Raw genomic sequence first — 18,010 nt, 5'->3', positions numbered from 1 at the left:
TACGAAAGTACGCGACGGAAAACGCTGTCGCAATTTTTTTCAGAATTCATCGACCCGATCTGAAAAAATCTTACGAAATATTTTTGTCTCTTGAAGTTATGAAATTTTTTCCATTTTCCAATTGGTGCAAAAGAAATTTTCTTACATTTTATAAGATTTTTCTCAACATTTTCAGATCGCGGAAAATTAAATCATACCTCAGATACGCTGGGTAGAAATATTCCGAAAGAAATGTCAATTACCTTTGTCGTCGCGTAGGCTTTCGTACGAAAAAAAATTACAAAACCAATCTTAGACGTCGACGTAGAATCTTGATCGAGATGTCACGGAATGCCCCATATATACGACGTATAGGTAAAATACACGCGAAAATAATGCGTTACGAAATTCGTCGAGTGTGTCATATCGCAGTGTTTTATAATTACATGCCTAGAGGCATGTGAAATTGCCGAAATTGTGCAGATGTTAGTTATGTAAATTAACGTGATATTGTTGATACAATTATGATTTTAGAATAGAAACGTAAAAAAAAGAAAAAAAGAAGACAACAAGGCTTTCAACGATATTTTCCATGAAATTATCCTGCATTTTAAAGGAAGATTTATGAAAATTGACATAAGCGAAAAATCAAGTGGAATTTTAACAAAATATTTCATTGCGTCGAACTGACATTTTATTTTATCATACAATTAATTATCACTCTTCAATTCGGGGGAATCGATAGAGTCTCGAATCTGAAAAATTTCACTCGATTTGAGTCAAAGTTGCAAATAAATTTCACACAGAGTGTCCGAGGGTGAAATGATAAATAAATAAATAAATAAAAAACAAACAGCACAATAGTTGCTTGTACTGCATATATTTCCCAACTGCAATTCCCTTGTAACGCGAATTCCACCGATTTCAGTTCCTCGTTTGGCTTCCACGATTGAGCTTTACGTAATACATATAATATATATATAATATATATATATATTGTTCGCATTATTATGCAAGGAGTATCAGTTTTGTCCGCGATTGAGTTTGAAATTAGTTCTTCAAACGAGATGAATTTTCAAACACAACGTCGAGACGGTCACAACCGTGCATAAATAATACGTTGTAAACAATACACAGCCAGGAATACAACAGACGAAGGAAATTAGCTGAAATAAAAAGAAAAACTTCATACATGTAGAGAGCGTTGCGTCTATGTGAGGGAGAAAAACTTTGAAAGAAAATATTACAAGTTTAAGATCGATACTGTGAATAAAAATTATAACGTAAATGGTTTAAAAATATATATGGAAAATCTTGAACTTATAAATTTATAAAAAAAAAAAAAAAACACGCACAGGGTGTGAACAATAATTTTTCAGTAATCGCACTTCCTTTTCTTTTCCGACTTGTAACCATAAAAAAAAAAAAATACGTACGGCAAGTGAAATTTTGATGAAAAATTACAACCGATTATTATTCTGAATTCTTTGTTAAACGTAACACAGGCTTTGGATAAATGATGACAAGTAAGAAAAATGATGAAAAATTACGCCTAACGTTAAAAAAGGAATAACGAATGAGAGAGTAACCTTTGAGATTGGAATCGCGTCGTATATTATACAAGAACAATGTTTTTCACCCTTTTTCTTTCTCTCACTCTCTCTCTCTCTCGCGAATTTCGTTCCATCAGCGTGATACGCAATAAAAAGACAAATGGTCCGAAATAATGTCTGCTGTTTAAGTCATGAACCTGCGGTGTTTCCTCGAAGCAAGCCGGACAAGCGGAAACTGTTGGCACCGTAACACTCCCAAAGAGTGAAATGGAAATCTTGTCAAGGCATAAATATGGATGTCCTTGGCCTAGGGTTGCATCGGCAAACCGTTCCTTTTTTCCAATTCCAATCAATTCCTCTCCCCGGTTTGCTCTCGCCTCGTTTCTTTTCGTTTCATTTCATTTCGCGAGGTGTGAAGAGACGCGAACGAAGTGAGGAAAAGAAGAAAAAAAAAAAAAAAACAAAACAAAACAAAGAAAGAAAGCAGAAGCGAAAGAAAAATCATCAACGAAAGTGTGAGGTGCGAATAAATGGAAGAAGGAGAAAAGTATTTTTCAATTCATCGGCGTCCAAACTGCCGTTGGTGCTTCTTTGCCAATTTTCTATACGCCGTTCCTACACCTATCGTACACCTATATCTCCGAATTTGGAAAGTTCCCAAAGCGCCTAATTCCAAATCATCCGACGGCGAAACTTGACGTAAAAAAATCAGACTTTGGAGAAACAACGAAGTTTCGAATGGTCGGAAAGCCGACGGCTTCAAAGTTCCCGAGTGCAGGATTTCGAAAATTTAAATTACGGTAGAGTAAAGTTTCGAAAATGAAAATATACTCGCACATCGTGGTTTAATCAACGAGTGGGTGTAAAAAATCAGATAAACCAAAAATTAGAACAACCAGGATTCCGTACGTAAAAATATCGGATATCCAAAACAAGGAAAGATCAAAGCTTCGAAATTTCACCAAGCCGAAAATTCACGGAACCGAAAATCTTGGATATTTCGGAATTTCGATGTTTAACATTTAAGAATTTTCTCATTTTCGCCCTTTCGGAACTTTGACATCTTTACTTTTAGAATTTCTCTCCTTCGCAACATTTTCGAATCCAGAATATCCACCCCCCCGCCCCTCATTTTCCGTCTCGCTATCGGTTCGTCGTCGCTTTCGTGTTTCCTCCCGTGACCGTTCTCAAATGGAGAAAAGCTGAAAACGAAAAAGAGTATAAAACGAATGGAGAATGACCGTCGCGCGTAATTTCATCAGGAATTGAAAACCACCCCCGTCCACCCGATTCCATTCCTTTCGAAATCGCGTTTGAGACAAACGTGGTATTCCCCAATTCCCCCAAGAGCCAATCTCCGGATCGGTAAAAATTGCGATCAAAGTACAGCCGCCGCTTCTCGGTAATGAAATAGTAAATAGAACCCTCTATCCGTGTACGTAATACACGTTTATCGCACACCTACGTGCATACACGTACGTACAACTCCATTTCTATTACTCGACGACTATATCCTACATATACATATATACATACATATATATATAGTATATACATATCTATGTACAGCTGTTGAAAGGACCGAGTCTGAAACTGAAACTCGGACTCTTCCACTCGACTCCCTTTTTTTTTTTCTCTCATCCCGCCATCCCGATTCAATTTACCCTCTGCGGTAATTTAAACATCGTCGGTTTTCCAGATTTTTCTCACCGTTTGTTTTTTTTTTTTCTTTTATTTTTCTCTCCTTCCACTTTCTCTCTTTCTTTTCGTTCTTCTCTTCGCTCTTCCTCCCACAGTTCTCTACACCTTTTTTTTTTTTCTTCTTCTCCCTCCCTCCATTTTAACCGTAGTTCCTCTACCTCCGAACGCTGCGGCGATATTTCGCGTAACATTTTTGAGGTACGTGTAACTTCGATAATTCATTAAAACCGAGGGGCGACGAAGAAAATTCGTTCGGCGAAATTGTTGAAAACTGGAAGGGAAAAAGGAAGATGAGAAGAAGAGGAAAGCATAAAAATTGAAATTAATTGAATATCGAGGAAATATTTTCAAACTGTTTGAAAACATGAAAGGAAAAAAAAAAAATCAATATTTCAAGAAAATTGAGTCTAAAATCATTTCAGACGTCGTTTCATCGATCCAAGAAGATCGTGTCTACATCACTTATCACTATTATTATTTATTTATTCATTTTTCTCCTTCTATGACAATAATTGATTTTCGATAAAAGCACTTCGATCACGAATGTCGAATTTATTAACAACATTTTACACAATACTACATTAATAACGCGTAAAATTAAGTCAATCATTTTTTCGACCAAATATTTTAAATATATTACATTACATATCCGTCAGCTACGTCAGTTACTCGTTTCTTCATCTTCTAGCATATTATATATATATGTATATAAGCTCTGCGCCAGCAGCGGCTTTTAATAAACATGTAAAATATTACCACGGGGATTTCTAATTAAAAATATCAATCTTCCTAATGAGAAGACCTCGAGGAGGGGAAAAATAAGGTGGATGAAAGAGGGAAGGGAGAGAATGTGCGAGGGTGCTCCCTGTCTTTCACCTTAAACTTTCTTTGCCTGCAAAATACGTACGGATTGTCCGTACATAATTATATACATACACAACTATATATATATACACACCTATGATATACCTACGTATATATATAATTGGACAGTCATTTGTCGGAAAATTTCAACTCCTCCAACGACTGATCTAAGAACTTTATGATTTATACATACATATATGTACACCTATATAATAGGTACATAAAATGTAGGTGTACTGTATATTTCTTATACTCCATACTTATATTATAAAAAAAAAAAAAAACAAACGCCATTATTCCTCATTCAAAAAGTCGAGACTTTATATTTATCGTTATTATTTTTACCCTCACCAGATGAAGAAAAACGAGAAGAAAAAAAAAAAAAAAAAAAAGATCAGGAAGAAATTAATTACCTCCAATTTGAAAAGTCGCTTGTGACGAATTTAGAATATAATCTACACGGTTTTCCCCGCCTTTAAGCTTTTTTCTGTTTTTTTTTTTTTTTTCCTCGTCATTCCAACGAATAACGAAACCGGAATAAAGATAAAAGCGAAAGAAACGGTAAAAACGTAAAGGAAAACAAAAACACGTAGCGCAAAAAGTTTCAGAGAGAATTGAAAAAGCTAGCTGTGCTGTTTCAAGCATACCTTTGTAATATACATGCTATACACATATCACACATAGGTTATAGATATACGAAATTCCCTTTTCATACCTGAAATAATATTTCCTCCTTTTAATTTGGGAAATTTTCCGTACCGTATCGTATCAAGTATAATTATACAGCGTGCCAATTATGAATAATGAATTGCGAGTGAAATTTACAGAATACACGTAATCGAAGCGAACTTTTATAAATATATACATACACACACACACACACACATATATATACATGACACATGTATATATATGTATATAAACGCTCCTAATTTCTTTCGCTGAAATTATTTTTACCACTGATATACCGCAACGAGTAATTTTCACACTTTTTTTCTTCCTCGAGCATATCGTCACGATATTTTCAAAGAACAATCTTACGCAAAATATTTCTAGCACATTTTTTTTCCTCACCGGCGGGCAGAGAGAGGAAAAAAAAAAAAAAAAAACAAACATCAGTGCCAATGAAATAATCGTAATAATTAATTATCGAGCGTTTTGCGAAATAATTGAATTTATCCCCGTGCCTCTACAATACATCCGTGTATACAGCACGCCCGTATCTAGTATATAACGAAAATTCGGACATTCAATTACGCGAGGCGCCTCCATCGAATACCTATACGTACATACATAATGTATATATATGTATATACGTTTATATACATATATACATAGCTATATACCTGTATAATACACGCGTATATAAAAGCTTTGCAGGGTTTCTCCGGTCATCGTGTTGCACTCAAGCACCGCAATTTGCTCGGGCATGCTTTTAGTTTCACGTTAATGATTTACCCTGCCTCCTGGACGTACTGCGTACGGGTATATATACGCGCGCGCGTGTGTGTGCGTGCAACGTATTGTACGCGTGCGTTATATACTTCTCGTCGATAACCCCCACCGCGGCCAACTATGATAACGAGCAATTAACCGTATTTATTAAAAATTCCCTTTATTTTATTCATTCAATGTTCCCATTTTTTTCTTTTTTTTTTTTTCTTTGTCATTTTCAAAGGAACGATCGTTCGTTACACGTATAAGAAGTGAAAAAGTGAGAAAAAAAAAAAAAAACACACCTCCCTTTCAGAATCATCGATCATCACGTCTCGTAATCGTCCGATATAAAAAAATTCGTTACACCTGATTCAATTTTTTCAAATCGCGTTTCAACGATAATTCGCAAAAGGAAAAGCAAAAGAAAGAAAAAAACGAAATGAAAACACGCTCAAATCGACAGGTTACAAAAAAACAGAAAAAAATCACTCGACACCCTCTGAACGCACGAGATCGGCGGGATTGAAAAATCCGCGTAAAGGAAAAGGCTGAAGAGAAATGAAACTCATGACGAACGTTGCGGAAATATAGAGACACGGAGAGAGAGAGAGAGAGAGAGAGAGAGAAAGAGAGAGTCGCGCTGATTGCTGATTGCTGATTGCCGATTGCTTTCAGCGTAATTAGACCACCCGTCGAAAATTCTATGGATGTCCAAGGGTGGATCGTGAGACGGCTTGGCATGTACAGCGGGGTTATATTTTGCGGGGGTTGGGCGTAAGGATTTCGGAGTGGCGTGGGAATTGCGTCTGTAGGAAATTCTCGGTATCAACCGCGAGTCCTTTAACTCCCATTACCGGAACTTGGGGGAACAGGGAGTTGTTCAACGGTATCCCCGATGTTCTCCGATAGACGGACGAACGGATGGATAAATGAATGAACGAATGGATGGATGGACGGACGGACGGATGGCGATTTCGGATTCGCGGTAAACCGCTGCTTCGATCCGTCGGACGGAGAGGCCCACCCTTATTTCTTGGTGCATGGATTGAATTTGCCGACAACCTCGAGGTTTAAACGATATTGATAAAATGACGAAGTAAGAAAACGAATAGAAAAGAATTAGGTATAACGGTGATCAAAAAGAACAGGAAAATCGTTTGCTTTCTCTTTTTATTTTTTTTTATTTTTTTTTTTTTCCAAAATTTACATCATTTTTATTCCTGTGTGTTTCGGAGGAAGATTGACGATAATATTACGATACGGTTGATCAAGCAATCGGGAAAAATGTATAAAAAACTGTTACACTACGATGTATTGTATATGTGATATTGTATAACGGAAAATAAATATTTCTTAGTTTCAAAATCAGAAATTAATGTCATTTCAAACCAAACCTTTCACAGATACGTAATCCGATAGAAGGAACAACGAGTTAACGACAGCAAATTTTTTTTTTTCTTCCAAGCATACGATAATTTACAGTACCCTAGAATCAATGAAAATCCGTATCATTAAAAATCTTTCGATACTAAGAACCGAGTTTTTGCGATAAAAAATCAACCCCGATGAAATCAAAATTCATCACATCTTGCACGTGATTGGATAAAGAACGATTTGAACACCGATGCCTCGTTTCTCGAATTATAGACGGTAGATTTTATAAAAATTATACAAATATAATTTGACGAATATAAAAAACGATTTCCGTAACCTAAGAAGTTCGATCCTTCGAACCGTTCTTACTATTATTATCATCATTATAAACCTTATTATTACCATTATTGTTATACATAATTGTACGCACGAACATATGTATAATGCATGTAGGTGTCGCGGTAGATTTGGGGAGGGCAGAAAGGAAAGGAAGGGGGCGAAGTTTGCCCCGTTATCCCGACGGGGGTGAGATAAACTCGCGCGTTATGGTAATGTATGGTAATACCGACACTCCCCGTAGCCGCATCATGAAAATATACCCAAATTTACGGCGATAACTGGCATAGCAGGGCGACGCCGAATCCACCCTCCAATGCTGGACCCGCAACTCGGGTCCGTCTGCGTGGAGATTTTTCGTCAACGATACGGTGGGGGGGTGAATGGGGGAAATTATGCGCGTAGAGAATTTCCGAAGATCGCCAACGTTTTGCGTTTTATCTTCTTTTTTTTTCTCTATACAATCGATCTTTGATTCGAATTCTCTGCGGAATATTCAATTTTATCTTTAACTACGAATTGTAATTTTACAAAACGAAACTATTACTTCTGTTTAACAATTTTTCAATCTTTTTTTTTCTCCGCCGTAGCAACGATTCAAAGTATATGTACACGGACGATACTGGAGATAGATTCCTACAACAACATTATTACCGACACTCGGTCAAGTGAGAATATCACCACCCCAAGAAAATTTCAGAAAATGGTTTGCGTCTTGGTTAAGCGTCGGTAACAATGTCGGTAAGGGAATCTGTTTAAGAGCCTGTTCTGCAAACCTACTGTTCGACAAGGATAACAGTTGTAATCCGCATCATTAGAAGAAAAATAAAACACCACGGAAAAAATTAAAAATCTACAACTTTCGTGAAATAAATTAATCTGAAACGCGTTACGAGACGATCTTCGTTCATTGATTCCTCTCTCTTCTATAATTACGTACGTACGAATCCGCGAACAAAGAAAATAAGAAAAAATCAAAAAAATCAAAAATACGAAAGAAAAAAATACTTATCAAATGTTATATCTTCAATCATCTCTCGTGTGAGAAAAAGTATCGTTTAATAATGAAAAAAAAATAACGTTTCAACGATGACTCATCCACCGTTCGCGTTCTAGATGATTCGATTCATTGTTGGAGGAAATAACTTGGATCATACAAATCGCACGTTTGTTAGCACGATTTATAGGCATATGCATATACGTACATACATTCGTCCGGAAACTTAAATACCCACGTTACACAATGTTACCCAGATACCAATTAATCTGTGCAAACTTTGAGACAAAGTTTCCACTTCGTCCGAATCACATTACATAGCACATATATATCGACGAGGGTATTATGTATTTAACCGCCGTACGCACAGCATTGCGGATTAACCCGTCTATAAATTTTCGCCACGTCATATCGCAGTCTCGAAACACTGTACAAAACATGTACGAACCCGCGACAATTCACGCGATCAAATCAACAAGCTCCGTTCGTCCGGTTCCATTGATTCGTAATTCATTCGTTGTAGAAAAATCGGTTCTTCTCGGTCTCGATTATCACATGAATTGTTCCTTGTGTCGCGAAGAAAAGAGAGAAAGAAAAAAAAAAAAATCACAAAACACAGTCATAAATTCTGATATACTCTATTCCGAGAGAAAGAAGAACACACGCACAGACACAAGTGGAAATAACGGGAAAGATGATGAATAAAATTACACATTGTAATGACTGACCTTTGACAGCGTTGAGCTTGTTGCCGACCATCTGCTTGGCCACGAACGCCGCCATCTTGAATAACTTTTATCCGCTTCCTTAGATTCTTTTCCTTTTCCTTCCCTCTCTTCTTCTTCTTCTTCTTCTACTTCTTCTTTGCTCTTCCGCGCTGCTGTCTTAGCCCTCTAAGCCCTGCGTACTGTAAGAAGAGAAAAAGGGTTTCTTATAGTATAGTTCCCAGGAGGAAAGAAGAGCTACTGTGGCGAGCGGGTCTTATGAGTCGGATGCTGGATAATATCGATCCCCCCCATCCCTCGTCCCCTTTGGTCTCAGCGGCTAATAACTCCCCCGTATTTTCTTCTCCCTTACACCAGCATCGCGGATATATTCGTTAAGAAGTGGGCAGGTATTTGCGGGGTTTGAAAGTCAGCTAGGGAGGATGTAAAAAAAAAAGCTCATTAAGAAAGAAGAATTTCAACCATCTCACTCTTCCGTACGTCACTATAATCCGGACATGCTGCTGGATTTGCGGATAATACACGCATACATATATATATATATACATATATATAATGTTTTAACATTCGCATCATGTACAATCGCAGTTAGACATAAGATAACTTTATCATACAATGATATAAAAGTTTGCTGTATAGCGTCAAGAAAATCCTTTATCAAAAATTTCACGATGCGTGTGAATTGATGAATTCTGCGACAAAAGAAAAAATTCAAGTTACACCTTGCAGAAATTCTATCTTTGTACAACAGTTGCGACAAATTCACCCGGCGACAAAAAAACCAACCGTTACCGAAACAGGGAACAGCTAACAGGAACAGACAAATGAATTGATCGGAGCTTTTTTTTTCTTAAACCGAAAAAAGACGTGGAGAATTTATTCGTAGCGCCGGTTGCGCTGATAAGAAGAAAAAAATTGTACAAGAAATTTGACATTAATTCAAATAAACTTCGTTTCACTCGACGACACAAAATATTTCCCCCGTCACTTTTTTATTAATACGCGTAACGTTCCTTCGAGTTGGAAATGGTAAAAAAAAAAAAAACACTTCATTCGCAATATTTGTTCGGCACGCATAATTTGGTAGATTCAATAAATCCATTCTCTATGATTAGTTTGTTAGCTTCCTACGGAAAACACAAACATTATTTTCAAGCGCGAAGGGGATTTGGAAAAAAAAAACAAATCAAACTAAAAAATGCGACCGCTGCGGATTGAATATCGTTAAGAAGAAAAACAACACAGAAGAAAAGAGAACGTCTAATTGTGTATGTGCAAAGAATGAAGAGAATAAATAATAAAGTATACACGTGTGTGCGTGTGTGTGTGTGTGTGTGTGTGGAAAATGGAAGCTGGCGAAAGACGGTAAAGCGATACCGACGCCACATGAAGGAGACGCGACGCGACGACGCCGGGCAGTTCTGCAGAAATCGGGCGTCGCGACGTCTGGGCGCCTCGCTAACCTCGTGGAAAACACTGCACAACCTTCGGTGTTTTCGCTCCGCGCATACTTCCGATTGGAATGAAAACAGAGAGTGAGAGTGAGAGAGCGAGAGAGCGAGAAAGAGAGAGAGAGAGAGAGAGAGAGAGAGAGAGAGAATGTTCTTTTTATTATGCAACGATATTAGACATAGGTACATAAATTGCGGCGATGGTAAAATAAGGCTATATCCTACACAAAATAAACAAACAAACAAGTTTTCCAAATTTCCTCAAATACGACGATCAAATGTACAGATTTTTTTTTTTTTTTTTTCATAATTCTTCAGGTATTCCATTTTCAAGTTTTTTCAAAGTAATATAATCGTTCATTAAACTCCAACTCAACCCATTTTGCGATTAATTTACCTTTCGAACTGTAATTCTCGATTATAATATTTTTTTTTTTTTTTTAATCAATATTACTTCGATTATTGCTCAAACCTTTCGACACTTTTACACGATCGAAAAGCCAAGAGTAAACGGGAACAAAAAACTAATTACTTTTCAAAATCATTTTAATACATCGACTAACGATAAATATATGCACGGTAAAATTCACTGCCTTTTTAAACATCGAGAACATAAAAAAAAAAATAGAAAAAAAAAGAAGAAGAACCGCTTCTTTCTTAAAGATTAGTGAAAGATTTCTTTTTGTTCTGACCGGAAGTAGTGCGGAGCGATTAAAATGAATTCGAATTCACCCTCACGCGCTGCTTTTTCTGCTGCTCGAAATGCTTTCACCTCGTAATAATTACACACGCAAACAGGATGAATTAATTTCACAACAGGGTTATACGTATAATGTATGTTATTTATATATATATATATACATATATGCTTGATACACAAGTGTCCGTGAACATAATGTATACGTACGTAACGACTAGAGTACATGGTTTGAATATTGAGTAAATTAATTAACAGGATGGCTCGATTGCTTCGTAAACATCTTGGGTAAACGCTCTTTTCTCTCTCTCTCTCTCTCTCTCTCTCTCTCTCTCTCTCTCTCTCTCTCTCTCTCAACATATATACATAATATGTATTCACATAGACATAATATGGACATTGTATACTTTATACCGGGGGAGAGAGAGAGAGAGAGAGAGAGAGAGGGGAGACAAAGCTGTCGGGGGATAAAAAAAAAAAGTTAATTTCACTCACCCCTTTTGCGTATGAAATTTAAAAATACGTCGAGTTCGGTTTCTGTTGACCGAAACACGACGGGAACATAAAGGAAAAAAGGCGAAAATGAAAATGAGAATCAACAACGAAAATGTAAATTATGAATTTCGCCTAATACTCGGTGTTGGATGGATGCTTCGTAATTGTGATTATTTTTTCTTAATATTTCGTTTATTGTATCGTCAACCCAACGCAATTGTTTCAAATCGATCGTTCGTTGAACAGACAACGATGATAAAATATTTTGAAACTTGTAAAATAATCTGATTTTATAAAAAAAATTAATACATATCTCCAAATCGCAATTTTGACAATAAAAATAACGCTAAAAAACCGAGTCGACGTTGAAGCCTTGTTTAACTAAAAAAAAGTAGAGCAAACCTCGGAAACTGTTTTTTGCGTAGCAATAATCAAAAAAGGATCGACGATAGCGCAAAATGGTTTTGAGTGCCTCGTTTTTCGTAATTCCAACAATACTCAAACGGTTTTTTTTTTTTCAACGACACCCGTTTTACTCAATTTTTCTAGTTACTGTAAGGAATAAAATTTTTCTCAGTGTACGCGACACGATACCTTTTATATATATATATATATAACGTATATAAATCTAATTCAGGTTTATCAAGCTTTCGCAAGGTGTGTAAAATAGGGTGTAAGATTTCGTTACACAAGAAGACAACCCTCGCCTAACCCTCTGTACGTTGTATACATATATATGTATACACGAGTTGCATAGCTGGCACAACGGGATAGAATTACCCGTCGAGAAGTGGGTAGAAAGGTAACCCGAAACCCTCCGGAAACGGGATATAATCCGGAGGAGAGATTTTCTAGCAAAAACGTATACGTAACAAATATTGATATAAATATGAGTATGCGGAGAGCTTGGGAATCTCACGCTCACCTGAATAGGTCAGAATTTTCACGCAGCAGTTACGCAATTTACACCGTTCAACCTCTAGTTCTATTTGCAATGATTTGTTTCTTGAGCGGAGAGGCAAAAAAAAAAATCATTAAATAAATAAACAAAAAAAAACATCAAATTGTATAATTGTTTTGATTATAATTCCAAAACTCTCGAGAAATTCGTCTGCTTGCGAAAAAAAAAAATCCTCAAAATGTAAATATATTCATTTAATTTTATTCAAAAATGAAACCATTTTTTCTCCAAGAATTATTATCTATAAACCTTCTACAATTGATGTTGAAAATTTTTCCTTCATATTATAAAACATATGGTCAAATTTCTATAATCAATTTAATAAACTGATTTACTCCATCGAGATTTGTAAATGAGATTTTAGCTTTCATGTTATTAAAAAAAAAACGGCGCTTGCACAGATAAAAGCAGTTATTAATATCATTGTTGTCGTTGTTATTATTATTATTATTATCATCATCATCGTGATAATTGAAACTCAAGGTACGCGAAATCAGTTCATCGACGAATCGTTGCCCACTTGGCTGATTTTCATCCCTTACTTTTCCTCTTTTCACTCTCTCTCCATCTCTCTCTCTCTCTCTCTTCTTTGAAGTACAAGGATACCACTCGTCTGGTTTAAAAAACAAAGGAAAAAAAAACGACTTTCGCATCTTAAGTATTTTTATACATAAGTATACCATGTAGGTACATCATGTATCTGCTAAACCGTTCAATTAAAAAAAAAAAAAAAAAAAAATGAGACGAAATAAGCCACGTGTTTTTTTTTTCGTTTTTGTTTTTGTTTCAAATTTAGTCAACAGCTCAGAATTATAAACCTTATGCAGAATCGCGTAGTTTATTAATTAATTGCAGGTATATTATATTTGGATCGCACAAGTCTTCAAAGATTTTCAAGTTGTTCAATTTTTTTTTTCTCTTTCATTTCCTCACTTTTCATCTCGAAGTCAACAGAATCGCAGTCATCCTTTCCACCGATTCTCAGTGTTTCTCTTTTCCCTCATTCTCCGTTTTTTCGTCGTTATTCGCGCAGAAAAAACACCGATCCCAAGTTTTTGCAAATTTGATAAAAATTAATAAAGCCTGACGAGGCAAAAAGGGAAGGAACGAAGGAAGAGAGGAAGAAAGTAAAGCTCAGAAAAATTGCTAAATCGATGGGAAAACTCGGCCCCGAAGCTAGACGGGCGAGAGAGGGAAAAAAAGAAGCAAAAAACGAAGAAAAGGGGGAAAAAAAGTACGTGTGTGTTTAGGCGTTAGCAAACAGCAGATGAGCTTGAAAGTCGGAACTCCTTGAAAATTTTTCAAGTATTGAAAAAGGGAGGGAAAAAGAGAAAGAGAGAGAGAGAAAGAGAGAAGGAGAGCAGACTCGATTCAACTCTGCAGGCTGAACCAGAAGTTAAATTCCCGCGCTTCTTGATCCTGCAGGACTCGAACTGCACGGATTTGCTAGCTGAAGTAGAAGAATCCTGATTTCAAATTCGGTTTTAGTTTGCATAAGCCGCAACTAAACACGCGAAAAATCTTCGCTCTATTCTTTTTAACGTAAAGATATTTTTTGTTCCGCCCCGTGTTCCCTCCGCAATTTCTTTGTTTTCTTTTTCTCATTCTCATTCTTTTCCCTCTCTCACTCTCTCACTCGCACTCTCTTCCAAAACCCAGTTTTTTATTTCCATCTAGTTTTCTTTCTCTGTCTACAAATTTTCTGGTGTTTTTTTTTTTTTTTATTTTCTTGACCCACTTTCGCACAAGTTTTTCCCCCCTCGAATTCGCGTCAATGTCTATATAATATATAGATAATAATTTCGTGACCATATATATATACACATGGATAGAACTTCGCAAATTTCTTTTTTTCTTCTCCATTTCTTGCGAAACAACTTTTCAAATCTTTCTCCAACAATTTTTCTCACAAATTCATACGTGTATTGTTTTTAATTTTTATTTTTTTTCATCCATTCTCACGTGGGAAGAAAATAAAAATTAAAATCAATATTCGTAACGCTCATTTAAATCGAAATATATCAATCATAATCGTTACACGAATACGAATAAATTAAACTCATTGGATTCTTGTTGAACTATTCTGTATACGTAAATAAAAACAAAAGCAAAACAGAGCAAAAAAAAAAAAAAGTTGGAACTATAGAAAATTCGCACCGATCAGACAAAAAGTTTGAATTCATAAACAAATTCACTGTAATTATACACTTTCTTGTATTTGCTTGGTTCTGAATTTCAACTGTCCAAACGGACGTCAAATTTCGCCAAGTTTTGGTTCCGTCTGTGTTTTTTTTCTTCTTTCTTCCATAGTGAAATTCCAGACCGCTTCATTCGTGGATACACGCATTCATTCCTAAAAATTTAATGAAAAGGTAAATTGAGCTCAGTGTATTTCCGGTGGTTAATTTAATTATCCAACACCGCACGAGTTCCCTTTTTCCTCCGCTTAATTTACGGGACTCCGAGGAATCTTTTATTACATACCTGTATACGCACGCTCGATGCGTACGTGCGTAATAAACAACGAGTATCTTAAAGTATATTTTCACATCTGGGGACGTAATTAATTATGATCGTTTAGTATAAACATATATGGATATATTAGGGTGTGCGGTAAGAAGAATAAATTATTTTTCTTCATTCGAACAAGAGTTGGAAAATTTTTATCACAGTACTTTGTCAACGTAGAGTCAAATTTCCTACAAGAATTAGTATTTAGATAATTCAGAAGTCAAGCTATTCACAAACAGGAAAATTTGTTTTTTTAATTTTCCAATTTAAAGACAAATGGGAAATAAACTCAAAGCGAAACGGCGTGCTTTTGAAAATCCTCATTTTAAATCGTCATAATTTCGAATCGATTCAAGATTTGAAGTGCACATTTATTTTTCGATCAAAATTTAACCACAAAAATTTAGATTTTGTATCAAATTTACATTCTAAGTAAGCGAATTTTCATTATTATTATTGAAATTATTTTTGTATCTCTTTTTCTCTTCTCGTTTCTTTACTTTGACTTTTTTTTCTTTCCGGTTCCCGAGTTAATGACAGTTTCCTGATGGATCGTGCGAAGAGATTAATCGGCTGACCGCACCGAAAGCTCACCCTACGTAGCTTTGTCCGGAAATCAGAAAATTTGTCGGTCGGAAGTTGATCGGCCCTTTAAAGAGCACGGATCTCAAGTTTCCGCCGGAAAGTTCGCTGATCCGAAAGCGCAGCTTTAACGAAAACGATATAATCCATAACAATGCTGCAGCTTGCTCGCTGCTTTATACAATATACGTAAAAATTGTGCTTTCAATTTTTTTTTTTTTTCTAATTGGTGCAATCACCCCGAAAATGAAAAAAGTTTGTGGAATCATTTCAATGATTTTAGTTGAAATTACTAGGCTCAAGTTTTTTGGCTTACCGATAACGAATCCAAGTTCAGACGTTTGAAATTTGTATTGTCGAATTAACTGTAGTGGTTAAAAAAAAAAAAATTAAAAAATTTTCATCTTTTCACGTAATATGATACACGAAAGCTTTTGAATCGTTAATCAGGAATCTCAGTTTCTAGGTTATTAACAGTTTGTGTTTTGTGAACTTTGAAACCTGCAGCGTGAAAACGAGAAGTTCGAGGTCTCACATTTTCATTCTCCTATTTTTGAATTTGACGAAAAAAAACGAATTTTGTACAACAGATGTAAAAAAATGTTGCGGAAATGCAAAAAAAACCCCTTCATCGTTTTTAACAATTTCGTAAATTTCTTGCTTCTCTCCACTTTCGAATATCGATACTAATTGGCTGCGTTTGCATATTTATAATAAAGGTGCTTTGTACATAATGCATAATGCATTTCTCGCTGTACGTATACAATTTGTATTGTACATACCCATATTATATACCTGTATATATATATATATATATACATATGTATACGTGATTATATACCCAGGCAGAGATACGAAACACAGCGGCTGACATTTACAACGCGATTGCAGGCTGGTACAGCTTTAACGGCATTATCTCGAATGATAAATGAACGCTGCCTTCCAGCCAGGGCAGATTCATTCGTCTGCGATATAATACTGAAGTAGTACTATGGTTATAGAATTGTAGTATTGTCGTGGTCGTAAACAATGCACCGCCCCATGGAACTCGAGAAATAAGGCTATTCGGAAGAAAGTCTCGTTGAAAAGCAGCGATAAAATAAAATCGTTAATTTCAACCGCGATCTAATCTCGATATGTTCTCGATACACGTACATTTTACAATACAAATTTTTACTCGTTTGTTTGAGAAAACGGTAGAAGAAGAAGACGAAAAAAAAAAAACAACAAAGAAAAGCAAGAAAATAGGTAAACCGTTTTTTGCCGATTTTGTAAAAAGACAATTAAAAACTTGTCGAAAAGAAAATTACAAATTTCATTCAAGTGTACTCCGCGTTGAATATACTGCCAAGTGGAAATTTTTAATTTGTCAACTTTAACCCTTGTTCGTGTACAATTCTGTAGAATCACGTACTTGACACCCTGGGGTCATCTGTACCCCAGCGACAAAAATTGTTGTGAAAAATAAACTGTCAAGTATTTTCGTTTCAAATTTGTTTCCGAAGTTCTTGAAAGGTTACTTTTCGAAACCATTCAGCTTATATAACAAAACATCAATTAAAAAAGAAAAGGCGAGGGTTCGTTTATACCCCAGGCTGTAAAACAAGGGTTAAAATTAACGAATCAACCCCTAATTTATATTTCAATTTTCTAACCGTCGTTATTTTCTTCGGATCAATGAGCATTGAAGCGATTTGTTATCTTCATCTCCTTCGTTTTGGGTCTTTTTTTTTCTTGTTTCTCTTTTCATCTTGAGGAAAGATGGATCGAGATTTTTTTTTTTTGCTGAGCTTTTCTCATGGTTCGCAGATTTTCGCAATTGTTGAATTATACGCGTCGACGCGCAGGGTCTGCTACAATGTACATATATGTATGTATATTATGTACGTGTAGGTATGTAACTTATATACATATGTATACGCCATACATATTGCATATATTATTAAAACGAGGAAGAACGCGTTTGTACCCAAAACTTTTGACGTTCGAGGTATTCAAATTTCGAACGCTGGATCGTAATAAAAAGTTTTGCCTGTATATTTTTATAGTTAAACTTTTCCTTTTCTTTTTCTTTTTTTGGATACTCCTGGATCCTTTCGTTCGCGTACATTTTTAATGTATATTTTTTACATTTCATTTCATATTTTTTTTTTTTTTTTCACTTCACTTCATCCTACGACACACGACGTTGATCTCGAACAACATTTCAAACACGTCAAATAAATTCTTTACAATTATCCAGATATGTTTTTACCGCGCGTTTCTTACTTTTTTTTTTTTTGTTTTTTTTTTTTCATTCCATTATTGAAACAGGCATAGCGGTGTGACAAGTATTTCAACGATTCTG

The 18,010-nt window shown here is 35.7% G+C and overlaps 1 protein-coding gene across 2 annotated transcripts in view; it reads right to left on the bottom strand.

Annotated features, from left to right (window-relative positions):
• The window catches only part of cpx (synaptic transmission protein complexin), a 244,457-nt gene that overhangs the window by 147,424 nt on the left and 79,023 nt on the right, over window positions 1-18,010 (bottom strand). For both annotated transcript variants that reach the window (XM_069134805.1, XM_046618891.2), the window contains exon 2: window positions 8,970-9,148. In XM_069134805.1, the coding sequence (XP_068990906.1) occupies window positions 8,970-9,024 (55 nt within the window). In that variant the 5' untranslated portion in view covers window positions 9,025-9,148. The remainder of the gene's footprint in view (window positions 1-8,969; window positions 9,149-18,010) is intronic.

This window comes from Neodiprion pinetum, chromosome 3, assembly GCF_021155775.2.
Source record: "Neodiprion pinetum isolate iyNeoPine1 chromosome 3, iyNeoPine1.2, whole genome shotgun sequence".
Taxonomy (NCBI): domain Eukaryota; kingdom Metazoa; phylum Arthropoda; class Insecta; order Hymenoptera; family Diprionidae; genus Neodiprion; species Neodiprion pinetum.
Note: the sequence above shows the minus strand (reverse complement) of the source record. Positions and strands in the feature narration are given on the sequence as shown.